The 26,113-nt window shown below is 37.2% G+C and overlaps 2 protein-coding genes and 3 long non-coding RNA genes across 9 annotated transcripts; 1 reads left to right on the top strand and 4 right to left on the bottom strand.

Annotated features, from left to right (window-relative positions):
• Window positions 1-172: 172 nt before the first annotated feature.
• Window positions 173-731, bottom strand: LOC132115227 (uncharacterized). Its single transcript, XR_009425447.1, has 2 exons — window positions 475-731; window positions 173-351 (listed from the first exon to the last, which is right to left on the bottom strand). It is a non-coding gene; the product is annotated as an uncharacterized LOC132115227 (long non-coding RNA).
• Window positions 732-1,564: 833 nt separating this feature from the next.
• LOC132115223 (uncharacterized) lies at window positions 1,565-2,339 on the bottom strand. The gene is made up of 3 exons (XR_009425444.1): window positions 2,282-2,339; window positions 1,809-1,973; window positions 1,565-1,691 (listed from the first exon to the last, which is right to left on the bottom strand). It is a non-coding gene; the product is annotated as an uncharacterized LOC132115223 (long non-coding RNA).
• A 1,053-nt stretch (window positions 2,340-3,392) lies between these two features.
• On the bottom strand, window positions 3,393-5,644 carry LOC132115226 (uncharacterized). Its single transcript, XR_009425446.1, has 3 exons — window positions 5,511-5,644; window positions 4,074-4,275; window positions 3,393-3,462 (listed from the first exon to the last, which is right to left on the bottom strand). It is a non-coding gene; the product is annotated as an uncharacterized LOC132115226 (long non-coding RNA).
• A 765-nt stretch (window positions 5,645-6,409) lies between these two features.
• Window positions 6,410-20,233, top strand: LOC132114724 (single-stranded DNA-binding protein 3-like). Of its 4 annotated transcripts, none has more exons than XM_059523005.1 (17): window positions 6,410-6,599; window positions 7,267-7,339; window positions 7,457-7,518; window positions 7,769-7,853; window positions 10,206-10,295; window positions 11,505-11,576; window positions 11,778-11,837; window positions 11,953-12,013; window positions 13,675-13,798; window positions 14,370-14,418; window positions 14,529-14,564; window positions 14,667-14,721; window positions 14,924-14,988; window positions 15,180-15,252; window positions 15,342-15,370; window positions 16,088-16,186; window positions 18,679-20,233. In XM_059523005.1, exons 1-17 carry the CDS (start codon window positions 6,544-6,546, stop codon window positions 18,706-18,708), a joined length of 1,119 nt encoding a protein of 372 aa, XP_059378988.1. In that variant the 5' UTR covers window positions 6,410-6,543; the 3' UTR covers window positions 18,709-20,233. The 4 variants fall into 4 exon arrangements, with proteins under 4 accessions (XP_059378988.1, XP_059378990.1, XP_059378987.1 ...); XM_059523004.1 differs by having other exon boundaries at window positions 6,411-6,599; window positions 18,676-20,233; XM_059523007.1 differs by lacking the exon at window positions 11,505-11,576.
• Window positions 20,234-22,418: 2,185 nt separating this feature from the next.
• LOC132115222 (type I iodothyronine deiodinase-like) lies at window positions 22,419-24,605 on the bottom strand. Of its 2 annotated transcripts, none has more exons than XM_059523611.1 (4): window positions 24,217-24,605; window positions 23,518-23,661; window positions 23,151-23,350; window positions 22,419-22,784 (listed from the first exon to the last, which is right to left on the bottom strand). In XM_059523611.1, exons 1-4 carry the CDS (start codon window positions 24,569-24,571, stop codon window positions 22,719-22,721), a joined length of 765 nt encoding a protein of 254 aa, XP_059379594.1. In that variant the 5' UTR covers window positions 24,572-24,605; the 3' UTR covers window positions 22,419-22,718. The 2 variants fall into 2 exon arrangements, with proteins under 2 accessions (XP_059379594.1, XP_059379595.1); XM_059523612.1 differs by having other exon boundaries at window positions 22,419-22,781; window positions 23,152-23,350.
• Between the last annotated feature and the right edge of the window lie 1,508 nt (window positions 24,606-26,113).

Raw genomic sequence — 26,113 nt, 5'->3', positions numbered from 1 at the left:
TAAATACAGTTTTCTTTTTAATTGTGATTGTGATGGCAAAACTGAATTTTCAGCAGCCATGCTCAAGAAACATATGACACTTTTCCAGTTATTATCAATGTTGAAAACAGTTTTATAAACTTTTTCATATTTTTGTGGAAATCCTAAAAAAAATGATTGTTAAACATCTGTCAAATTCAAGAATTACTTTTTCATTATTTAAAAGGCATTTGACATACTGGTAGTGGTGGTCCCATGCCTTCCTTTGTCTTTGTCAGACAGTAACAGAAACACCTGCTCAGCTGCCACGGCCACATGAGTCTCCACCTTAAAGCACAACATCTGGTTCTCCTCAAGTGTGTATAAACTCACCTGGGCACAATGTTTCAGCTCATAAATTTCTCTCAAGCTTCTGCATTTCTGACTCAAGTCACCCATGTAATCTCAAAAGGACAAAATGGAAACTTTAAAATTAAGTTAGCCAAGCTTGTCCACCTTATTTTTCTCTGAGGTTAAGACCCAGTTGTTACGGGCAGCCAACATCTTCAGTGCCGAAACATTATTGTAACTGAGGTACATCTGCCAAGACATGGAATATTCACATGATCCAACAAGGCATGTTGCTGAGCAAATTCATGAGATTTATAGCTACTAGAACAGGTTAATATACCTGGTTACTTGGGTCCCAGGGAACCGAGAGAGGAACTTCACTTTGTTTGTAGGATATTATGTACTTCCTGTACATTTACATTTATTCATTTAGCTGACGCTTTTATCCAAAGCGACTTACAATTGCTATATATGTCAGAGGTTGCATGCCTCTGGAGCAACTAGGGGTTAAGTGTCTTGCTCAGGGACACATTGGTGTCTCACAGTGGATTCGAACCCGGGTCTCTCACACCAAAGGCATGTGTCAATTATTGTGTGATCTAGTGTCCCATGCTGCTCTGCTATGCAGGAATTTTTATAGTTGTAAAGTTAACTTGTATATGACATGCTGCCAGAGCTTATAATTAGGCATATGATATAAGAACATGACATAACCTGTTTTCTTTCTGGCTATGGCTTCCTGAAAGCGTCTTTTTCCATCCTAAAGAAGATAGATTTTTTATTTAAATAATAAGATACAGTTTTAAAAGCTCAAGAACTTCAGTCCCAGCATTCATTTTGTTTCACCCTCTTGAACTCTTCTAACCATCTCCATCAACAAGTTAAACTATTCCACCATGTGAGGGATTGCAGGAATTTTACGGCTCAGGCCGTATCCTTGGCAACGTGCATGGCTTCCTGTCATTGTTCAAGACCTCAAAGGTCATGAAGGCGCTGTTGATGTGTCGCAGGGGCTCTCCACCCTGATAGGCCTTTGATAGATGTTTTTTGCAAAGCTGAATTTTCAGCTATTACTCCAGTCTTTAGTGTCATATGATCCTTCAGAAATCATTCTTATATGCTGAATTGGTGCTAAAGAATAATTTTTGTGGAGAATATGATATTATGATTTTTTGACCCCAAATTTTGAATGGTAACTCTATATACAGCCATAGCTGTCCCAGTGGTCCTCAAATTTTTCATGATATACTGTAGATGTACCTTTTCTTAAAAAAGCATTGTTTACGATTGCCTTCAACACAAGCCTGTCTCCAATGTGGGATGGTCCGCGAAAGTGGAACATGTCTATGCTCCGCAGAGTTGGGTGAGCATTACACAAACGACTAAAAGAAAAAGCATATAGAGTATAATGCACCCAAACTTCAATGATTTTCTTGCATATTTATTTAAATATCTTTTTTATCATAAGATTTGACTGTAATAGAATAGTGACTGCACACCTGGCAGAGATGGTGGCTACGTTCTCCAAACAGGCCATGATTTGTCCACCAAATGTGCTGACCTGGTGATTGGCATGAGGCGGGAGCACCAGCTCAACACTTTCTACCCGAGTCCGCTCCGCAGGCGCTGCATCCTGGTAATCCAGACTCTGTCTCACTGACAAACTTATAGAGCACCACTCATCAGAGCTACTGCATATTTTCTAGTCTATTTATTCTACTATTCACTTCAAACCACGTGAGCCTTTGTCAACGGTGATGGTTTGCTGCACACATATATGTATACACTTAAATGAGTGTTGATGGCATGTTTATAAAGAGACACCAAACAAACCGAAAGACACCTTTAATCAGAACTCAGCTTCTGATTCATGACTCATTTCATGTGACAAGTGTTCCTGAGACCTCTCTTCAAAGTCTTGCAAGTAAACAAGCACACCTGGAGAAAGTGAGTGAGCAGTGTCTCGGCTCACCTATCTGAGAGGAACAGCTGCTGAGAAGATCGTTAATTATCTCTGCATGGATCAGTCTCATCCTTTTGCGTTCGGCTGCGAGGCTGTACCCCATCTGCTCCGCCTGCGTGCGTGGAATCACCTGCTTCAGCTGTATCTGTGCAAACCCAAACAAACACTGTGCTGATGAATGTTTGATCTATTTCACAGAAAACTTGTGCCTAAAATTTTTAGTTTGAAGTGATATTTCTTTCCTTTCCTGCTTTGGTTCGTCGGGCCACAAAGGTGGCCAAAGCTTGACAGACCTTCCACTGTCTGTTGCTGAAGAGATCTTCACAGCTCACCAAAATCCCAACCTGAGACAAAAAGTTACATCATTACTCATATTTCATTTAGAAGAAGTTTTATCCAAAGCAGCTTACAAATGAGAAACATTGCAAGCAATTTATCATAAGGGACACCAATATTTGCAATACACGATGCCAAGTTTCCAGTATACCTTTATGCAAAGAAAATATGTTTCCTTGAATATTAACAGTCAATAAATTATTTAATGTATATTGAAAATATACAAAATAATACATTATGTTTAATGTATTCAAATATATTGAATAATTGCTGCTGTCCATATATTGAAAAATATGTAAAAAAAAATTACTTTAATATTGCAATGTATATAATTTGAAAGTCAATAATAAACATGAAAAATATAAATACTAGTTTTCCATATATGTAAATGTATTATTGAATAGATTGCATTATATTTTCTATTATATTCCAGTATATTTTTGTTTCGTAGGGGTAAAGTAGATTAGCTCACAAGCTAGAGCAGACATGAAATTGTGGTTGTGGATTAATCAGTTACCAAAATTCTGCAAGTTAATAATATCAATACATGCTTTATGTCACATTATAAAATAATTTGTGCTCACTAATTTGTAATGCATTTCACTAAATAGTAGTAGATTGTAGTTAGTTCCCACAAACCTCCATGCTGGATGTGAAGGCTCTGTTGACTTTGGCTGTAATGTTAACAACCTGTCCGACCCTGAAGAAACAACACCACATTTTTATAATGAACAAAAACTTTTTGTTTCAATTTGAAATAACTAGTTCCTGTAAATTTTGTTACCCTATGGTGGTTTCAAATTGAATGTCATCCACTGAGGCTGTGATGCAGGAGCAGCCAGCATGTCTTTCAGCTGGAAACAAGTCAGCAAATATTGATAAGTAATAAATGTTTACACCCATAGTATTTAAGCAAGTACATCTGAAAAGCAAACACGTAAGTATGTAATCATGAAGGAAGAAAAATGTTCCCCGCTACAGTACGAAGTGAAAAACAAACGGGCCTGCGCAGCTTGTTTTGAGCAACATTGAGGGAAGCATGTAAAGCTGTTACCAACCACCATCTGTGCTCTTCACAGAGCTACAAAAGTTTAGCCACATTCTCTGGTGAAATGCTTTTGCCTTTCATCAGTTAAATACGATTAACAATCATTCCAACTATTAAACTTTCTCACTAGCCCGTTACTCTGTTTATTCACAGTAAGAGGATGGAAATCACAGCCCAAACTGCACAGACTGCTCCATCTGTGATGTCTAATGACACTTAGTACAAGCATATGGTATGGAGGTGTTTCCATGAATATTGAAGGTGACAGCAATGATTCAGAGTGAAAGTAAATCAACTTGAAAGATTATTCTATAGTGTAAGCTTAACTTGAAATATTTTTACTGGATCATTGGCATGGATAATTTGAGAATAAATAAATAAATAAATAAATAAATGTTTGTTTCATTCAAAACAGACCAGACAGGCAGGCGGTGGAGTCAGTCCACTTTAGGAGCTGCCCAGCACTGAGTTCTCCACAAGTAGTTTGCATGGCAGGGAAGGACTATCTGGCTCATCTTTACTTCAGTTGGGTTCCTGTACATCTCTTCATTCTCCAGAATAAAGATGCAGGGCTCTTCCAGCAGCACATGATCCCGGCTCATTCACCATGACTAGGGCTCTGTTGGAGCAACATACCTACATTTTAAAATGTTTATTTGTGTGCATATTTGGTGATGATTAGGATTGGAGTCTTGAAATATATCAGAAGGTGGTAATCAAAAAGTCAGGAAATGTAGCTTTTAGGTCACAACCTCTTGTATAAAGTGGCCTTGTATACGAATGTGCATGATTATCAGGACATGTAACTGCTTTCATCTTCAAGGGACTCATGGTGAGGTAATGGCACATGAAGTCATGATAATATTGCTTTTTAAGCCTTGCATGTTATCATATGTGATTGCAAGTGAATGTAATAAAGTGACAAAACATGGCCTGTCCATTTTGCTTGTTTTCAAAAGGGATTAATCCACCAATTCAGATAAAAAAAACATTAACTTTTCAAAAATAAGTCTACTTGAAAGTGCAATGCTTGCAACAGATTTATAGTCTAAGAAAATTCATTTTGGAATAATTGTGCTGCACAGCCTATGAGAAGAGATATAAATCATGTAAATCAAACCAAATCATGAGAGATCATTTAAAACATCAAGAATAATTACTGGATGGATCACCCAAGCTGTGTGTTTTGCAATTTTTATTTTCTAGGTGCCAGATTATATACAGGACAATGGCTTTTTTTGTCTGTAAAAACGACGTGCCATTGCGATCAAAACGTTTAATTCATTTCAGTTTGTAAATGAAATAAGCCTGTGCTCAGTCACAGTTCGCCTATTAACTTACACGTAACTACAAAACGTAATAAATTTACAGCTCACATTCCATTAGTTTCCAGGTTGAATTTACAAGCATAAAAAACTTAACCGGTCATAAGAAATAATCAGTGTGTTGTTGAACTCCTGTCAATTTCCACTTCAAAACCCTGTCATGTGTCAGACCTGACGTGAGGAGTTGAAGTAATGTAACTTGTTGTTGACTGACATCATTCTACTCAAATAGTTTTCATTGTAATGAGTTGCAGTGCAGATAAGTTATAAGACTAGGCCTACGTTACGTAAGACTAAGTTATTGGTTATGCATCTTAATATATATTTTCTAATAAAGGAAAGAAGACAGTAGGCTACAACGATATTTTACAAGAACATAACGTTTATGAATGTTTCCTGATTTTTATGTAACCAATGATGAGGTGTTTCTAAAGTTTGAAAAGCAGGTTATTCTGTGACATTCCAAGAGTCAAATGCGTCAGAACTGAAATACTGCTTGGGCAGGCAAAAAAGTAATGAGCAAACTTACATGAATAGATGTGCGAAGAAAGAAACAACGTCTGCGTGATGTATCTTTGCAATATATAGGAAAATAAATAAACAAATAGACAATTCATATTACCAGTCAAACAAAAGTGTCCACACTGTGTTCGACTGTTTCCAATGAAGTTCCAGTGCCGCCCAGAAAGTTGTTTAAGGTAGGCTGATTCCATTACACAAGGTCAACTCTGCGCTAATGGAATTAGTGTGGAATAAGCTAACAGTATTTCTCTATTACAGGAAAAAAAAGAAGAAGAAACAAAAAATAATCTGCTAGTAGGGTTTTAGTTCATTTAAGAATTTGCTTAAGAAACCCTTAACAACCCAAAGCCAAAACATGTTTTTTACCCTATGTTATTACTCTCAAAGCATTTCTAAATCTAAATTTATTGCATTTCTAAATTTATTGCAAAGAGTTGCATACTCTCGCTGATGAAAAGTGCATTATATATAAATAACTTTAGAGGTAAATATAAACGCAAATAAATAAGAAACTATGTCTAATAGTCTGTTTTACGTTAAAATTATTATTATTATTATTATTATTATTTGTAATTAATAAAGACTATTTCAATCATTTCCAAACCATAATAATATATAAGAGAATGATTCAGCTTAATTATCTTATTGTATTGCGATTTATTAAGTTTTAGTATTATAGCACGGAACCCATTAAGGCAACACGGTAAACAAATACAGGGCTAATTAATGTGGAGCGCTTAATGCAACCCATCTTTAAAGAATCACAGGAAATTGGAGGAAGGAACTATTTGGTCACCGGGCATACGTCACTACAATGCACACGCAAGAGAAATGGCGCCCTGTCATTGGTCAATTGCCATTGTCAATCAAACAAAACAACCCACCCACCCCCCCTCCTCACGCCCCAGTGGTCAAGGTTGGTTGAGAAGGCGTCAGTGTGTTTAGTTTGTGTGCAGTCGAACCTGGAGCAGTGACAGATGAATTGTCGAAAATAGAGGAAAAGCGAACGCGGGCAACTCTCCCGTGCACAAAATAAAAACATGTTTCCTAAAGGCAAAAGCTCCGTCGTGCCATCGGATGGTCAAGCTCGGGAAAAGTAAGGTCTTTTGAACATCGCCCGTCGTGCGTGTGTTATTGTGTTGGAGGTAGCCTATTGTTAGGGCAGTATAGGCACGGCTGCATATGGAGCGTATGCTGCTGCTATAGGCTTCATTAGAGCGCTGAATCGAAAGTCCCCGTCTGTGCGCCATTCTGGGGTCCCTCTACGGCACAGAGCTTTCGCCTCTGGATATTATGATGTGATCAAGAATAAAAACCATGCCTTTTTTAATCACCTACATTTTAATGTAGCCATTTGAAATAGTTTCTGTATGCGGGACGGGCGCTTCAGTGTTCCTTGTTTCATTTAGCCTCAGACGCCAGTCTTGGATGGGAGTGGGTGCCGTCTTTTGTTTAGTTTTTATGCATTTTGCATGTTCTTGAGATGCAGCCTTGCTCAATGCGGGATTTATAAATAATAAAAATTCATGAAATAATTAATTATGTAAATTATTGATAATTATAATAATTTTGTGTTTAATATAATGAGAGTTTTCTTTGGATAATGCATTTATTTTAACTATAGATACTGTTTAAGTATAAATCAGAGAGGAGTGTGACAATATTGATTTCTTGAATTTGTCCTCAAAAATCATATTATGCCTTTTATGTAATTAGTTGTTGCTTTATTAACTTAATATTGTATTCTCTCTGTCTTATTGCAGGTTAGCTTTGTATGTGTATGAGTATTTGTTACACATTGGTGCTCAGAAGTCAGCGCAGACTTTTCTGTCAGAAGTAAGAATACTTTCGAATTTCTTTGAAAGTGGCAAACATTAAAACTGAAAAGGTATTTCCTATGCACTTATAGACTGTATTTTAAAAAAGATTTGATAATTTTCTGGTCCGTTTTAGATCCGATGGGAAAAGAACATCACATTGGGAGACCCTCCAGGGTTCCTACATTCCTGGTGGTGGTGAGTATTTTGAGTTTATTTAGTCTTTTTATAATATTAAAAGGAATAGTTGATGAATAAATGAAAATTCTGTCAATATTTTCTCCGCTTCATGTCACTGCAAACCCGTATGACTGTGTACTCTTTTACATGCAAAAGTCGTAGTGGTTTGAAATGATGTGAGGATGAGTAAATGATGCTATCATTTTTGCATGAACCATTACTTTAGGCTTCATTGGGCTTATTTGACCACTTTTTTTCTTTACCCCAGTGTCTTTTGGGACCTCTACTGTGCAGCTCCTGAGAGGAGAGACACGTGCGAACATTCAAGCGAGGCCAAGGCTTTCCACGACTATGTGAGTACAGAAAAGCTCAGACTGTTTCCATAATCTATGTCGAATGCATTCATGTGCCTGAGAATCCTGCAGACTCTAGAAGAGTCTCTGTGTTTTATAATAAGGAAATGTGTACAGTGTCGTGTGTGAAGGATGTAGTAATCACCCCTACAATAGCAATGATGTCAGCAGGGTTTTCCATGGAATCTTCACTGCTTCTAGTCAAAGATGGTATGCGTCTCTGACGATCAGCTTTGTCATGTACGTGATGTTTGGCTGATTGGAAATCAAGGTCTACGTGACCAAAGATTGAAGTCGGGACAGCTCTTATTATTGGTCTTTGCATGGCACTTTTTAAAACGGAATTGCAAATGTAAGCATCTCTAAACCTTATTTCTATGAGTTTTCCTAACAACTTAAATGGGAATGAATGTGCGACTCTTAGGCCAGAATCTCCAGTTTTAGCCTCCTACCAATAATATATGGCTGTTGTATATTGTATATGTTGTATATGCCGCAAGATTTATGAAGGGGCCACAGGTCGGAGGTCATATGCAGCGAGTCTAAAAATCAAACCCTTGCTCCTCTGTCTAGACATCCTAATCTGAAAGGATGCTGCTGTACAGGGAGAGATGAAACATCCTTCATTCGAATATTAGCTGCATGTTCAGCGTAGCTGGATCTTCAGGAGTGTTATAGGGCATTATGTTTTGACGTCACTGTGCGATCGCCGCAGTCTCCTGCCTTTTGTGCCCAGCTGTGGTCGGGACCGTGGCGTCAGGTCTGTGCTCTTTTATTCTCCAGAGGGTGGGGGAGGAGGCTGCGCCCTCTTTAAACAGTGGCCATGTTGTCTTCATGCTGTGTCAGGGGAAACGCTCCCCTCGGGCTGCAGTGGGGATGGAGAGTGATTGATGGCTGTCATGGAGCCTGTCGGTAGGCAGATTGAAAGGGAGGGAAGAGACAGATGGAACGAGGAGCATGGAAGCGAACTTGGAGCATGAGGGATGAATGAGCTGTGCAGAACAGGACTGTTTAGTTATTTCATTTTAGTGATATAATGTTGTTAGATTGCTGATGGAGGGCTGTCATGAGGGTAACACAACCAGAACGTTTTCCCTGCAGGCTTAACTCATCCTAAAATGATTTTCCTTGGGTATATGAACTATTTGAGCTAATCCTAAGGCGACATAAAATGACATTCCCACCCATTTCACTTCTGATAAAATATGATTTTCGGAGTGAAACAAGACATTCAGCAAAAATTGATTTTAAACATTTAGAGTTGATTGGATCATGAAAAGTAGGCGTTCTGTTTCAGAATGTCCTTTCATTTTGTTGGATTGCCTACCTTTGAAACAGGAAATGGCAGCCTTGGTGACATCAGCCAAAACGGATAAGTCATTTTGGAAATGGAGCAAGTGATCGAATTTGACTTCAAACGTTAGTTTTCTTTGGAATTACATGCACTACAATTATATACTATTATAGTATTTATTAATGTTTTGAATTGGGTTTTACTTTAATATTTTCAATATTAAAGTTTTAAAGTTATACTAAAGTTTTAGTATTTTTGTTTTGTGTGTTTGATTTTTTTATTAGTTTTTTTTTATTTATATTTCTTTTTAAACACTTGCATATGAAACTTATATTTATACATTTATATTTTTTTATATATATATATATATATATATATATATATATATATATATATATATATATATATATATATATATATATTTTTTTTTTTTTTTTTAAGTATAACATCACTGAATGTGAATATGTCAAGAAAATATGTATTATTAAGAATGTGATTTTTGTGTTGATTTTAAAAATAAAAAGTCGTCTTGGCCCTTGGAACTTGAATAGTCTGAATGAAAAGCGTAGCTGTTCCATTATTGTGGATCAGTCTCAGTCTGACTCTTCCCATTGGCCGGTTCTGATCTGTGTTGCTCCATCAGGGTCAGCTGCTCTTCTTTCTTTCTACCTCTTTCCTGTGGTATTTCACAGTGCTCTCTGAAAAGCCTTGCTCTGTTAGCTCAGGCTGAAGTGTGACAGGCAGCAGACCACACTGTGCTTTTTTTCCACTGCCATTATATGCATGATCAAATCCCTGTTGTACTCTGAAACCTATTTTTTTTTCCTCTTGGTTTTGTAGACCTTAAAATTGGATTTTACACCAGTCAGTTGTGGCTATGCTGTTGGCTTTATTGCTTGCTGTTAGAGCACAGATTTATGAGTGCTAGAATGCATTAAGCTGCATTTTGTACTTACAGAATAAATCAAAAAAAAAAAAAAATCAGTGCTTAAGAAATACAAGTGTTTTTCCCCCATCTAATGTGTGTTGTTGTTTTTTTTAACGATCTGTGCCCACAGAGTGCCGCAGCAGCCCCCAGTCCTGTTCTTGGGAACATGCCACCAGGAGATGGCATGCCTGGTGGACCCATGCCCCCTGGATTCTTCCAGGTTAGATCATCACCCTCTTTCTAAACCTCAGCTCTTGTGAGATATTTTTAAGATGTCACTGATCCAAACACTGGATAGACTACCAATCACATTGAATACATGTTTCTCATGATTTTAAAAAGCTGTTTATCTTTTTAAAGTATGTGTTCTACATATTTATGATTATTGTTTTTGTTATTATAACAATTATTATTAAATGTATGTGTATATGTTTTTTAAATATTGTTTGTGTTTTTGCGTATAAGTTTGTGTAAATTAAGTTTATGTATGCTATATCCCTATATATTTTTTTAAATATACAAAAAATATAGCATTACTCTTTAGAGATAATTACATACTTTATATATCATTTTATTTATAGATTTTCTTTTATTTACATCTATTTCAACTTATTGAAATAAATTTATTATACTTGTAATATATTTATATTTTAATAATAATGATTTGATATAAAATTATATTTGAATTTCAGTTGTTTTTTGAAAGTATTATGCAATTATTATTATTATTATTAGTTAGTTTAGTATGTTTGTATATATAGTTTTACATTTTAATATTTTAAACGTATAGAAATAAATATTTATTACAACATGATTATATTGGGAAAAGATACTTTATACTGTCAGACAGTACAGTTGCATTCTCACGCAGCAGAAATATGCAGCCTTTTGTCTGAGAAATAATAAAGACACTTATTTCTAAGTGATTTTGTAAAAAAAAATAAAAATAATAATAATATCATGAAACCATTATCATAAATTATATTGCATCGTGAGTTGAGTGAATCTTTACATTCCTAGTTTTTTTATTTTTATTTTAACCTTAATTAAAAACAGGAAATGATGGGACCGCTTTGACTACTCAGTGTCTGCTCCAGTGTTGGCTTTCTCTATGTAAATTCTGTTGCTCCTTTTGAATTCTTCATAAATGTTAAATAGTGCTCTTGCTGATCCTTTTTGTTCACCTGTTGATTCATTTGTTTGATTAATTTGCCAATAATGCTTTGCTCTTTCAGTGTGAGTTTAGTTGTTCAGCACCAGTCACTTCTGATTCTCAGTGTGTTCTGTGCTGGTGTTCTCTTTCCAGCTCTTTTAATAGCCTAATGACTCTCTCTTTTTTCTTTTTCTTGTCTCTCCATTGCTCTCTTTATCACTTGCTACCTTTCCCTCGCTGCTGCTCTCCGCTCGTGTGGTCTCTTCACTTTCTTAGGGCCCTCCCGGCTCCCAGGCCTCCCCTCACGCTCCTCCTCCCCCTAACAGCATGATGGGACCCCACGGTCAGGTAGTGGCTCCTGTCTATTCACGGACTATTTCATTTGACTGATTCTGCCCTCTGTGTTTTGTTTTTCTCATGCTGTCTTTCTGTTAGCCCGCTCTGCTTAGCTGTGGTTCCCCCGTGTTCTTGCAGGCATCTATGCAACTTCATTAGATTCAGACATAATGTGAGTGTTACAGATTTCTGACAGGTTGATTTGTGTTGCAGCCTTTCATGTCACCTCGCTTTGGTGGGGGACCACGACCCCCCATCAGAATGGGAAATCAGGTGAGTTCATCACCTTGGTCTTAATGTCAGCCTTCGTAGCTTTAATTAAAATGTCCAATGAAATAATAAAATAAAATAAAAAAATGTGAATCTAAATGTTTTGACACTTTTCCAGCCCCCAGGTGGCGTTCCAGCCGCCCAGCCAATGCTACCAAACATGGATCCCAGACTACAGGGTGAGCCTGAGTTATTAGTGTACAGTCGTGGCCAAAAGTTTTGAGAATTACATAAATATTGGAAATTGGAAAAGTTGCTGCTTAAGTTTTTATAATAGCAATTTGCATATACTCCAGAATGTTATGAAGATTGTTCAGATGAATTGCATAGTCCTTCTTTGCCATGAAAATTAACTTTAACCAAAAAAACCTTTCCACTGCATTTCATTGCTGTCATTAAAGGACCTGCTGAGATCATTTCAGTAATCGTCTTGTTAACTCAGGTGAGAATGTTGACGAGCACAAGGCTGGAGATAATTATGTCAGGCTGATTGGGTTAGAATGGCAGACTTGACATGTTAAAAGGAGGGTGATGCTTGAAATCATTGTTCTTCCATTGTTAACCATGGTGACCTGCAAAGAAACGTGTGCAGCCATCATTGCGTTGCATAAAAATGGCTTCACAGGCAAGGATATTGTGGTTACTAAGATTGCACCTAAATCAACCATTTATAGGATCATCAAGAACTTCAAGGAAAGAGGTTTAATTCTTGTAAAGAAGGCTTCAGGGCGTCCAAGAAAGTCCAGCAAGCGCCAGGATCGTCTCCTAAAGAGGATTCAGTTGCGGGATCGGAGTGCCACCAGTGCAGAGCTTGCTCAGGAATGGCAGCAAGCAGGTGTGAGCGCATCTGCACGCACAGTGAGGCGAAGACTTCTGGAAGATGGCCTGGTGTCAAGAAGGGCAGCAAAGAAGCCACTTCTCTCCAAAAAAAACATCAGGGACAGATTGATCTTCTGCAGAAAGTATAGTGAATGGACTGCTGAGGACTGGGGCAAAGTCATATTCTCAGATGAAGCCCCTTTCCGATTGTTTGGGGCATCTGGAAAAAGGCTTGTCCGGAGAAGAAAAGGTGAGCGCTACTATCAGTCCTGTGTCATGCCAACAGTAAAGCATCCTGACACCATTCATGTGTGGGGTTGCTTCTCATCCAAGGGAGTGGGCTCGCTCACAATTCTGCCCAAAAACACAGCCATGAATAACGAATGGTACCAAAACACCCTCCAACAGCAACTTCTTCCAACAATCCAACAACAGTTTGGTGAAGAACAATGCATTTTCCAGCACGATGGAGCACCGTGCCATAAGGCAAAAGTGATAACTAAGTGGCTCGGGGACCAGAATGTTGAAATTTTGGGTCCATGGCCTGGAAACTCCCCAGATCTTAATCCCATTGAGAACTTGTGGGCAATCCTCAAGAGGCGGGTGGACAAACAAAAACCCACTAATTCTGACAAACTCCAAGAAGTGATTATGAAAGAATGGGTTGCTATCAGTCAGGATTTGGCCCAGAAGTTGTCTGAGAGCATGCCCAGTCGAATTGCAGAGGTCCTGAAAAAGAAGGGTCAACACTGCAAATACTGACTCTTAGCATAAATGTCATGTAATTGTCGATAAAAGCCTTTGAAACGTATGAAGTGCTTGTAATTATATTTCAGTACATCACAGAAACAACTGAAACAAAGATCTAAAAGCAGTTTAGCAGCAAACTTTTTGAAAACTAATATTTATGTTATTCTCAAAACTTTTGGCCACGACTGTACATATATATATAAAGATTTAAAAAAAATAGAAAGCTGCAGACTGCCTAAACTGATTTGACTTCTCCTTTCCCCATTTCAAGGACCGATGCAGCGGATGAATGTTCCTAGAGGAATGGGTCCCATGGGCCCCGGCCCCCAGGGTTTTGGAGGAGGGATGAGACCACCACACAACTCAATGGGTCCTGGCATGCCTGGAGTGAACATGTAAGACCTTTTGTGGCAATATAGATTACCATTCAAATGTTTTGGGTCAGTAATATTTCAATAAAATTCATATTTTTAATCAGCAAGGACACTGTAAATTGATCAGTAAATCAATTGTCAAAAATTGTGTCAGTAAAGACATTTATAATGTTACAGAAGTTTTTTTTTTCAATAAATGCTGTTCTTTTGAACTTTTTATTCAGTTAAGAATCCTACAAAATGTATCAAAATAATAAACAGCATGACTGTTTTGTTGTATTGATGATGATGATGATAATAAATGTTTCTTGAGCACCAAATTAGCAAATGATCATGAGACACTGAAGACTGGAGTAATGATGCTTTAAAGTACCTTTTCTGTTGTAATATTTTAAATTGTAATAATATTTTATAATATTACTGTTTTTACTGTATTATTGTCCAATAAATGCAGCCTTTGTTAGCATTAGAGACTTCTTTCAATAAAGAATTAAAAAATCTTACCAACTCCAAATGTTTGAACTGTAGTTAATGATGTAAATGACTGATTACATGGAAACTAAATTATCTTACACATTATTTTGTTTTATAGGGGCCCTGGAAATGGCAGACCGCCATGGCCAAATCCAAATGCCAACAATGTGAGTCAAAATTGTTCTAACTAATTTTAAGTATTTTATAACAATAATTACATTCATTACTATAATGAAATGCTACATGCCCAAACATATTTCCGTTTGTTTTGGTTTAGATGCCATATTCATCACCATCTCCTGGTGCTTATGGGGTAAAAAATAATGCTCCTAATCTACTGTACAGTTTATTACTATAATAATTCATAAAGACTTTGGAGTATGACTTTAAAGCTGTAATCCATTGGTTTCTCCAGGGTCCACAAGGAGGGGGGCCTCCAGGAACACCTGGAATTGTTCCTAGTCCAGCAGGTCTGTTTGCCACACAGTCACTTTGGAAAACACTCTGTTATTCAGCTGAGAGTCTTTCATAACCTTCTCTATTGGATTTACTTTAACTCTGATTTCCATAGATGTCAGAATTACCCCACGCTTTGCCTAAAGCAGAATATTAATTGTTAAACTGATCATGCAGAGATTTCCATCCCATTAATGAAACATCTCTCACCCTCAGACTCCAACAACTCCAGTGAAAACCTGTACACCATGATCAACTCAGGAGGTGGAGGCCGCAACAGTGTAAGAGACAGGCCTGCTGACTCATGTCTCAGAGGCACACCATTCAGAAATTGCTTAGTGTATTACATTAGTGCAGCAGAAGTGGCCTTGGCTGTGTTCATACCCTTTTTCATCATTACTGTCTGATGTCAGAACATGGCTGTTTTTTTTTGTTTGTTTTTTTGTTTTTTAATTCTGCTGATTTTGTCCAGTTTCCCATAGGCCCAGGCTCTGAGGGCCCCTTAGGGGCCATGGCAGGAATGGACCCCATGCATATGAACGGAGGTAATGCTACTGTATTTATATTTGAAATTTGACAAAATAAAAACTTGTATTTATTTGAAAAAAAATTTTTTAATCTTCTGCCTTTATAGGTTCAGGAGACCTGGATGGACTTCCAAAAGTGATTATAATCTTTCTAATAGTATTTCAAGACCACCACCATTATATTTGGTTGTGGTCAAAATTAGATGTATTTCAAGAATATTTAATACAGTGCTGCAGGAATGGGTCCAAAAACATGGAAATGAGTAAGCATTTTTGCACTTCCGGTTCCATCATCCTGAAGTCAGTGGGTTTTTGGTTAAATGCCTGAAATGAGATCTGTGGATAACACAAACACAGGATATTTTCATGTGTGATTCAATAAACACATCAGCAATACCACACTTATTATTATTTTTTTCTTTTTTAAAGTAGTTGCTTATGAGTGGCTGAATGCTACTGCAGAGGTAGTCAGGGACTTTTTTTATTTATTTAGATTTAAGAGCTTATGGTGTTTACGTTGAAGTCATGCTGTGGTGTAGTTAGTTTACAGCCTTTCTTTAGCTTTTTACTAGTGCCAATTGTATTTAGGCTTCAAAGTTGTTCATATGTAAAGGTTATCATGATAAAGGTTAAAAAGAACCAGAGAGAGAATCATAAATATAAACACAGAGCTTATTTTCTGTAATAATCCAAAAGCTATTGGAATTTTTTTTTTGGGTGGGTGGGGGGGACTAGGGTGACGCTAACATACAGGTTGGCAATAAATCAATACACCATCTCTGCAGCACTCTTATCCACTACTTATTTCACATCCTATATGAAAACTTGCCAACTAAGTTTCAAATCTCATCAGAATTCTCCTAACAACATGAGTGGAATGAGCAATCCACCCGGGACTCCTAGAGATGAAGATGTAGGAGGCAGCTACCTTCACTCCTTCCAGAATGAGAATGTAAGATTCATCAACTTTTACATCCATTTATGTTATATATTACAACAGGGTTTCCCAAACTGGGGTTTGTGAGCTAACAATTAAATCATGAAAGGTAAACTTTATTTTTTTACATTTTTTTTAATTTATTAATTCAAAATAAAAATAAAAAATGGCTACTAAAATGTATCCACTTAAAATCTCAGTTTTCAAAGAGATATGTTTTGAAACTGCTAGCTATGTAGCTTAACAATGTGCCATTACCATGCACGGCTCACTTTTTATCCTACAGTAAAAATGGTGTGCTGGCACCAAGGGCGTAGATTTGGTTTGAACATTGGGGGGGTTGAACGTTGTATGCTGCCCGTTATTTTTTTTTTTTCAAAAGATCTATCTATCTATCTGTCTGGCAACATGCTTTAACTGATTACAAATTCAACATATACAAATATGAAAGAGACAACATTTAGACATTTATTTTAAGATTTTTACATTACACCTTAAAGGCAGGGTAGGTAAAAAAATGTATAAAAAACTTTTTTTCCAAATTTGTTTAAACTTTATTTATATATCAATACATAATTAAAATGTAAGTACTCTGAAAAAGAAAGTATAAAAATCGAGTGACTGTAGACCTCTCACGACTGTTTTAAAGACAGCTCATTATTTCCATTCACTCCACCCCCTCCCTTCTGGGCTCCTTCCAAAGCCTCTACTATGGCTCGCTAAGTAATGTTATGTTAGCTATATTACGCAGCTACGTGTGCTAATGACACATGCTTCATGAAAAAAATATGTATGATCAAAATACAAAAAGAAAGATTTACCTGTCCAGCAGAAATAAAGCCATCAAGGAGTCACTTTTCAGCCCCTTGAGTTCCCTCAGTTCTCGCCATCGCTGGAAAGCCACGCCGATTTTAACTCGCGTTTTATTTCTTTGTTTATCCAAAGACTTTTTGTTCATTGCCTTTTCTTGTACTGTTACTGTCTTCCTTTTTTTGCCTGGTTTGCCTTCACTAACTGCATAGGCTGGTACTCTGAATTTTGCTTGCTGTTTCTCTGCCATTGTTTTGGTATTCCTAGGATCCGTGCCTGTTGAATCAAACGTGCTGTTTCCTCAAATCAAACGTGCACGCGCAAGTGGGCAGGTCATGTGTGGCAAAAGGGTGGTTGCCATGGTTGCGAGAGAGTGACAGTCGCCTAAGCCAATCCTATGTTTCGTCCCGAAATGGAAATAATGAGCTGTGTTTAATACAGATTAAACGGTCTAGAGTCACTCGATTTTTATACTCTTTTTATCAGAGTACTTACATTTTAATTATGCATTGATATATATATAGAAAGTTTAAACAAATTTGGAAGAAAGTTGTTTATACATGTATTACCTACCCTGCCTTTAATGCATTTTAATTTTTTTTAAAAGGGAAACACATCTTTAAAACATTAAAGGCATTAATGTATAGCCTAATTTTACAAAGCTGCTGTTTTTCGATACTGTTTCCTATTTTATTTTATTGATTAATCAATGGCATCTTCTTTACCTGATCACCTGCTCCTCCTCTCCCTCTGCTGACTTTTCTACCCTGCAGCTATATTTACATCGAATCTGTTATAAAAACATGTTAAGAGATTATAAACTTCATAACGTTATGAAATTTGTGTATAATCATCATTCATAAAATTCTAACATAGAGATTATCAAAAGAAAGAAATTAAGTATTGAAACCACCAGTAGGCGGCAGTGTTTCACTGTTTTAATGAGTTAGCCACTTCTATCGTTCATTCATCCAATTCGTTCAAAAGTCAGATTAATTTAGTAAGAAAATAAACACCGATGGGAATACTTTTGTCGTTGATAATTATAGACACTATTGAAAAATATATTAGCAAAACAGGCAGCTGCTTTGGTAACTTATAGTTAGTTATAGCTAAATACATTGCAATGGAGTGGTGTGAACTAACTATTACACAATATTCTCATACCTCATTCTCAGTACATGCTTTATTTATTTATTTTTTTTGCATCCCTCTCTGACCAGCAGTTAAATATAGTCCGCTGTGCAGCGCTTCTCTTCATTTTTGGCGCTAACATTAACCGTGTGCTCTCCCATTCAAACTCCTTCCAAACTCCTCCCATTCCACTCGCTTATTTTGGTGAAAGTGCGACTCATTGGTTGGGCGTTACCAATCGGTTCAATGGAGGGGGAGTATTTCTTGTCTGATTCATTATGACATACTCCTATTTGATTAGGAGCAAAATTATTTTTACAAAATAAATGAATTCTATTTTTTCATATTATATTTTTCATTTGATCTACTGTGATTTTCATGTTGAAATATTGGGGGGGTTGTAACTGATGGATTTGAATATTGGGGGGGTTACCTCACCCCATCCCCCCCATAAACTACGCCCCTGGCTGGCACAATGCAACACAACCACTAAATTGGAGTAAAGTGTTTTTGTGTTTTTCCTGTCCGTTGTATTTACTTGTTTCTTTCTGTCTTTACAGCAGTATTCTCCTTCCATGACCATGAGCGTCTGATGCCAGTCTGTTTACTCCATTCTGGAAACTCACAGTTGGTCATAGATGACATAGACAGAGTACATGTACAGGAAATGGAATTGGGTGGGACTGTCCTGCGTCCTCACAAGTGGTCTCATGCAATATCTAATTGGTTTTTGTTGTTACTTTTTTTTTTTTAATGGCTAGCAAACCTTTTCTCCTCTCTCAGATCGGAAGATCTACGTGTGACTCAGTGCTCCTGGATTTTTAGTTTTCTTGCTCCCCTCAGAGGCCATCTCTCATCAAGAAGAAAAGTATGATTACTGCTGACATAATTGCTGGATGTGTGTACATTTTGTGCCGAAGAGGAATAATCGCAGTTCGCTCTCTCTCGAAATCCGACATCCATGTCAAACTTCAGCATGGTTTACACGTACAAAACTTCCTCCGACTTTTTGACACTGAACTCTCATACGTGGCCTTGAATTCTGTGAATATTTTATTGCCTTTCAATGACCTGTTTTTATTTTTCTCCAGTGAAATGCGTCAAGCGGTGAGAGAATTGTGTCTTTTCTGAACGGGGAAAGACTCGCAGTTGTATTTTACTGGTACACTGTCATTTTTGTCTTCAAGCATTATAAGCAGCTGCTTTTAAGGAATAACTGCATTGACGGGTTCCGTCATGAAGATGACTTTGTTTGTTTCTGCACTGATTTCATGTTCTCTTATTTTTCTGAAATTTAACTGCTGTCTCAATCTTTGGTGAAAGACTGAATGATACGCTGATCCTCTCAGATGCTGACCATGACAAACATACTACCTATGAGACCTCAGAGCTCCTCAGGCGAGTGACTGGATTACACGTCTGGATGGGTCTCCCTGCAAAAAGTTCAGCCATTGTTGGGTTTCATTGACATGATGAATTTGTGATGGTTAAAGATTCCCATATCATGTTTTTCTTATATAATTCCCTCCCACGTGCCTCTTGTTTTAGCTCTGAAATGGTTTAATGTTGGTTCAAAGGTATCATCCTGTAAGGATTTTGCTTTTCTAAGCCAGACTCTAGTGTGTTTGGATTTGTTGTATTTGGTTTCATTTGAGCGACATCAGACAAAGTCATTCTACAGTTCGAATGGTAACTTATTGTATTTATACAGACTTTTGGTCATTGTTTTACATTTTAGTAGCTGTTTTGCACTGCTCTTGTTAGCTTGTGCATCAACTGTGGGCTGAATAGGCTTTTTTTCTATAATGACTACTAAATTATTTGGCTCCTTTGAGGATTTTCATCTTGTTTTTCAGTCATTCATACCAATTCAAACAGGAAAGCAGCGTTTCAGCCTACCTTTGGTTTCCAGTGAATTGCTTTTTAAGAAGAAAGGGAAAGCTCAATGTGAAATGATTTTAACTTTGGAAAAACTATGTAAAGCTGTTGATGTTCCCCAACTCCTTTTAGGGTAGCATCTCTCCAGAGGGCCAAGATCCAGCCATTTGAATTCCATGTAAATCATTCTCTTTGAATCAGTAAACCAGTTTCGATGTAAGATAAAGTTGTTCCCAAATTTTCCCAAGCCTCCGTCTGTTTTTACTCATGGTACAATGCATGTAATGTTTTTACTCTTTTTTTTTTTTTTTTTTTTTTTCAATTTCTTGCACAGACCGATCGTTTTGTGTTTTTACACATCAATGTATCATCACGAGCCGCAGAGTTTAAATTGGTTTTGTCTGTGCATGTTTTTTTTACTCTCATAGATTCTGTTACCATTTGCCATGCATTGTACGACAGAGACTGCAACGACTGAAGCTAAAAATCATAATTTGTGTTCTACTGAAGAAACAAAGTCACCTACATCTTGGATGCCCTCGGGGTAAGCAGATAAACATCAAATTTTCATTTTTGGGTGAACTATCCCTTTAAGAGTCTTTTTTTTTGTGGTATTAGGGACGGTTCCCACAGAAAATGTTTTCCATTGTTTTTCAAAGTAAATGCACTAGACTAGTTGTTTTCAACTGTTTTGACTCTAAGGCCCTCTAATGACCCCAAAAATATTTGAAGCCCCCACCCCATCTAGGATAATGAGTTTCTTCTGGTTTGTCTGCTGTTTTTTTTTCTGCTATTTTATTTACAGAAAGATTAACTATAGTATAACTACAACTAATTCTGTCCACTTTTGGTAAGGTAATTTCCTGGACACTTGGTAAGTTTTAACAGTTGACTACATTCTGCTACTCTTTTGGCTGCTTGATCTTGTGACCGAACTGTCTGTGAACTCTCATCATAATTATGATGGAAATCAAAGGTCATGATAACAAATTTATGTAAATCAATCATTCACATCATATAACTGTGACACTGAAGGTGCTGGTCATATAATTAGAATGTGCTTGGACACAGAGCTTTGTGAACAGCCAGCCGCTTTTACAATGACCTTTTGTGTCTTGCCCTCCTTGTGCAGGGTGTCAGTGGTCGTCTTTTGGACAACTGTCAAGTCAGCAGTCTTCCCCATGATTGTGTAGCCTACAGAACTAAACTGAGAGACCATTTAAAGGCTCTGCAGGTGTTTTGAGTTAATTAGCTGATTAGAGTGTGACACCAGGTGTCTTCAATATTGAACCTTTTCACAATATTCTAATTTTCTGATATACTGAATGTGGGATTTTCCTTAGTTGTCAGTTATAATCATCAAAATTTAAAAGAATTAAACATTTGAAATATATCAGTCTGTGTTTAATTAATGAATATAATATACAAGTTTCACTTTTTGAATGGAATTAGTGAAATAAATCAACTTTTTGATGATATTCTAATTATATGACCAGCACCTGTAAGGCATTTTAAAGCCTATTAAAGGCTTCACATTCATATTTAGCTGCTTAAGTAATCCAGTTGTACCCTTTATCCTTAAGAAAAATGTTTAAAAGAGCTAGCAGCTCTTTCAAATGAATGAAAGCAGAGTCTGGTGTCAGACTTGGTCTTTGAATCAATCTATAGAGTCTGCAGCTCTGTGAGGAACCCACTGCCAAATACAACATGAGACATGAGTCCAAAGTACAAATGCAGTCGTAAGGTTAAGGTTCTTGAGGCTAAAGAACAGAAACTGATAGTTGTTTATCATTCATGAATATCTTAGAATTTAATTGCTGAAGTCTGAATTTAAGTAAATTAAAGGTAAAACAGGTAGAAGTCCAAGAACCAGCACATCTTTTGCTTTTACATTTGATTTGATCTCCCATCTTCTCATTTGACCTCTCCATCTGTTATAGTTTTAACAAATTCTTTCTTGAATAATGTGCAAGGGTTATGAAAAAAACATGCATATGTAAGTGTATTCCATAGTAGATGACATCAGATTATGTACTTGCGTCTAGATTAGCATTGTCCAAATGAGGACCAGGTTTATTGTTACTAAAACTCACAAAACAATTACATTGTTATAATTCCTTTGTTATACAAACTGTGCAGCTTAAAAGAGGTTTTTGGAAGTATCTGTCAGGTCAAGCATGGTTGAAAGAGCAGTTTAAGATATGCTTTTCACTGAAGGACAAGCACACACCATTAATATGATGTAAAGCTGCCATGATTTATATAATGACACACACTGACTAAGATATGATAAATATGGTTGTTTATTTGAAGAGTTGTTAAACTCTGTATATTTAGGGAAATCTGTGCTCTTAAATTTTAGAACAAATGACTGAATTATCAGTTTACAGTTCACATAGTTTTACCCTAGTAAGTAGTTGTCTTTGAATACAATGCTGATACTGTATGATAATTATGCATTTACATTGAAGTAAAAAAAATGGTTTATTAAAGAAAATGTACATATATGTTCCTTTAAAAATTGTATGCTAAAGATACTGTCACCTACTTACATTTTACATCCCCTTGTGTTTAAAACATCGAGGTACAGAGACCAGCTGGTTTCATCTGTATCTGTCACAAGCAAACACAAGGACTCATAAAATTTGTTCAGGCTATAGAATTTCATAAAAGTGCAAATATATAAATGCAACCATGAATAGAACACTTATATATTTTTTTCTGTTTATTCAATTTTCTCCAGAACTTTTCGAACCTCTTCAGGGTTGTACCCCCAAGGTCCGATGCCACCCTGTTAGGAAGAATAAAAATGTGTGTAAAAATCCTTCCATACTGTTGACTTCCTGATGAATATATTTAGAATATACAAGAAACTGTCAATCAAAACTCCAACAAAAGTAAAAGAACAGACCCAAGTGACTATAAAACTATTTGCCTCATGCTGTTCAACTCGTTCCAAACCTTTCACCTCTATAAACACGTGAAATTGCTTACTGCAAGAGGAAGAGGGTGTGTAAAAGCCTCTGGCCAAGGTTAAAATGCTCCAAAGCTTTACTTAGCAACTCTCTACTGCTCTCACGAGAGCAGTTATGAAACTTTGGAAGTATTTCCTGAACTGTGTTCACTGTGCAGTTTGTCTACATTGCAAAATGCTCACCTGATAGAAAACTTTCCCACTCTGAATGACATAGAGGCGCTCAGGCAGGGCTCCGTATTTGCTGGCAGTGATGTTGGTCATGTCATCCACTACCACAGGGCAGAGGGGATCTTTTTTGACCAGGGTCTGGGCTGCAGCCAGTCTCTCCTCCAAAGTTTTGTGGACTCTGATGTCGACGTTGTTTGCAAAGGCCCAAGCATCTAAAACAAAACAGAATAATTTCGCTAGTTGCATAATACATGAATGATCACTTTACTACATGTAAAGTACTGTACAGTTCAGTGCATCTGGGCATAGATAACATCAACCCATATTGAAAGCACAGTTGCCCTTAATTTCTAATTAACTGAAATATAATTGTCATTACCAGTCGCATGCGCCTCTGCAAGGTAAACCACGAGGAAATCTGCCACATCACTGAAGTCCTTGACAAGTTGTTTGAACTCATCAAGCTTGTAGAGAAATGGGGGTCATGTGCAGCTTCCGAAACTCAGAACCAGTGGACGGTTCCCTGTGAAGAAGACCACATCAATAACCGTGTTGGATGTAAAGTATTATTAAGTAATTAATTATAAATTACAATTTAAGTAAGAGATTACTCTTAATTGTTCTGTAATCTAGTTACAGTTACTTTTAATGTAATATAAAGACAAGACATTGTCTAGAATAATGTCTACAGTTTTATACTATTTATGTGAAAGAATTGAAAGAGCAGGTTCATGTCTATCAGTGAATTGTTTAACTGGTTAAAGTTGATATTGGATTTAAAACGTAATTAGTAATGCAATACTTTTAGAGAGCGTAATCAGTACAGTAATCTTTTTTTAGAGTAAGTTACCCAACACTGATCAGAAATAATATCTAACAGTATAAACAAACACAAAAATAAATATTATTGGAAAAGACAATTAGGACCCCTATTCACTCTAATTATTACAATTATTATTAATATTATATCTTATTATTATTATTATATAACCTTGAGACTGGTACAATTGGTTAAATTGTTCCAGTAACAACAACAAAACCACAACGACTACTTATTTATAGACCGAATTTACTGTACCTTTAAGAAAACGATGAATGCTCGACTTCTGTCCGTCCAGGGTGAATACAGCTGTGTCTGGAGCCGCGTGGCCCTCGAACGCTCCCAGGCCCAGCGAGCACCAGTTCACGGAGAGCACTGTTTTAATGAACGCCAGAGAAAAGAAACTCGGACCCCAGTCTTCGTATTTGAAATTGGGATTTTGGGTCATCGTAAACTTCTCTCCCATTTTAAGATGGATTTTCTTCATCAGTCCCGGGGAAACGAATGACAGGAGTTTCAACAGAGTCATCTGCGCGAGCGCAAATAATATCATGGCAACAGCTGATAGATAAACAAAAAGTTTTCTCAGTGCATATCCCACTGCGGTCCCCATCGCGAGAAGAATTTATTAGTTAGTTCACTCGTGGTGGTGCCATAGACAGTAAAAGAAATGGACACAGTGACCCCATTGGAACTCAATTGAGACAAGTGAAGCCCATTTTTAGCGATTTTTAGCACTTCCGTTTCTGACGCGCAGACTCAAACTAAGCTTGATGACGTCAGCAACCTGTCTGACAGATGTAAATCTTCTAGTAGCTGTGCATGCAAACTGCCATCGTTAATCTTTATTATACTCTGCATAATAAAGTTTGGGATTATTTTCATCTGTTTTATACAGTATGTTTCCAAAATAAAACTGCTGTTTTACAATTTTGAGCATGTGGTAGTTTTTTGAAGTTGATTGTAAAGCCATTGCTGCCAGTCATTTGATTTTTAGCCTTGCATGTACAGTGCCAACTAGGATCTAATTGAACATACAATTGTGTCTTTATACACGGTGCAAGGTACGACTGTGAAACAACGTCGTGTTATCAACGTTGATTAACTTTTCAAAATCAACACCTCGCTCAGCTTTCATCCAAGGTCTGCAGAACGACCCTAATTCACCCATAATGAAGTGAAGTGACATTCAGCCAAGTATGGTGACCCATACTCAGAATTTGTGCTCTGCATTTAACCCATCCGAAATGCGCACACACACAGAGCAGTGAACACACACACACACACACTGTGAGCACACACCCGGAGCAGTGGGCAGCCATTTATGCTGCGGCACCCGGGGAGCAGTTGGGGGTTCGATGCCTTGCTCAAGGGCACCTAAGTCGTGGTATTGAAGGTGGAGAGAACTGTACATGCACTCCCCCCACCCACAATTCCTGCCGGCCCGGGACTCGAACTCACAACCTTTCGATTGGGAGTCCGACTCTCTAACCATTAGGCCACGACTTCCCCAAAGTTTTTGAAGGTAAGACTGTGAAACAGTGTCGTGATTTCAACGGTGAATCCACGTCGGGATTTCAACGGTGAATCAATGTCGTGTTTTCAACGTTGATCCAACAACGTTGATTCAACCATGGTACCTGACGTTGTTTCAACGTTGAATCAAAGTTGAAATGCCGGTTGGGTTGTTATGTAGGCTATGACATTTTGTAGATGGCTTCCGACCAGGATGAAAGGGATCACATTCATCTTCAAGCATAGATCTGTAAATAAATAAAAGAAAGTTAACCGCGATTGACATTGAGATTTTTCTTACACTGCCTGTATAATTTCCTGATAATTTCTCCATTCCCGTCAATATACCGGCCGTTACCCATACTTCATTATTTAATGAAGTAGATAAATTATTAAAGTTCATTGATAAAAGCTTAAAAACGTTGTTGAAATATTTTGTCCCGTTGCTTTTATGGACTCTATATCTATGGGCTTCTCTCTTGACGTCTCCCCATTGCCTGCGAGCTTCTCCTCCTGTCTGTACGGTAATTTCTCTACTGTGCAACAGAGAGTCCAGTGAATATGACACAATCGTTAGCCTATTTTTACAAAAACTGTTTCTACGGGGCCATAATGTAACATAGAAGGTAATGGAGCCCTT

Source organism: Carassius carassius, chromosome 34, assembly GCF_963082965.1.
Source record: "Carassius carassius chromosome 34, fCarCar2.1, whole genome shotgun sequence".
Lineage (NCBI taxonomy): Eukaryota > Metazoa > Chordata > Actinopteri > Cypriniformes > Cyprinidae > Carassius > Carassius carassius.
This window is presented reverse-complemented; position numbering and strand designations above follow the sequence as displayed.

Excerpts from the sequence above, each read along its gene's own strand:
- LOC132114724 (XM_059523004.1), top strand. The coding sequence starts at position 6,544 with ATGTTTCCTAAAGGCAAAAGCTCCGTCGTGCCATCGGATGGTCAAGCT. Across the intron at positions 7,340-7,456 it reads CGCAGACTTTTCTGTCAGAA|ATCCGATGGGAAAAGAACAT; the intron begins GTAAGAATACTT and ends GGTCCGTTTTAG. Across the intron at positions 14,989-15,179 it reads GAGGTGGAGGCCGCAACAGT|TTTCCCATAGGCCCAGGCTC; the intron begins GTAAGAGACAGG and ends GATTTTGTCCAG.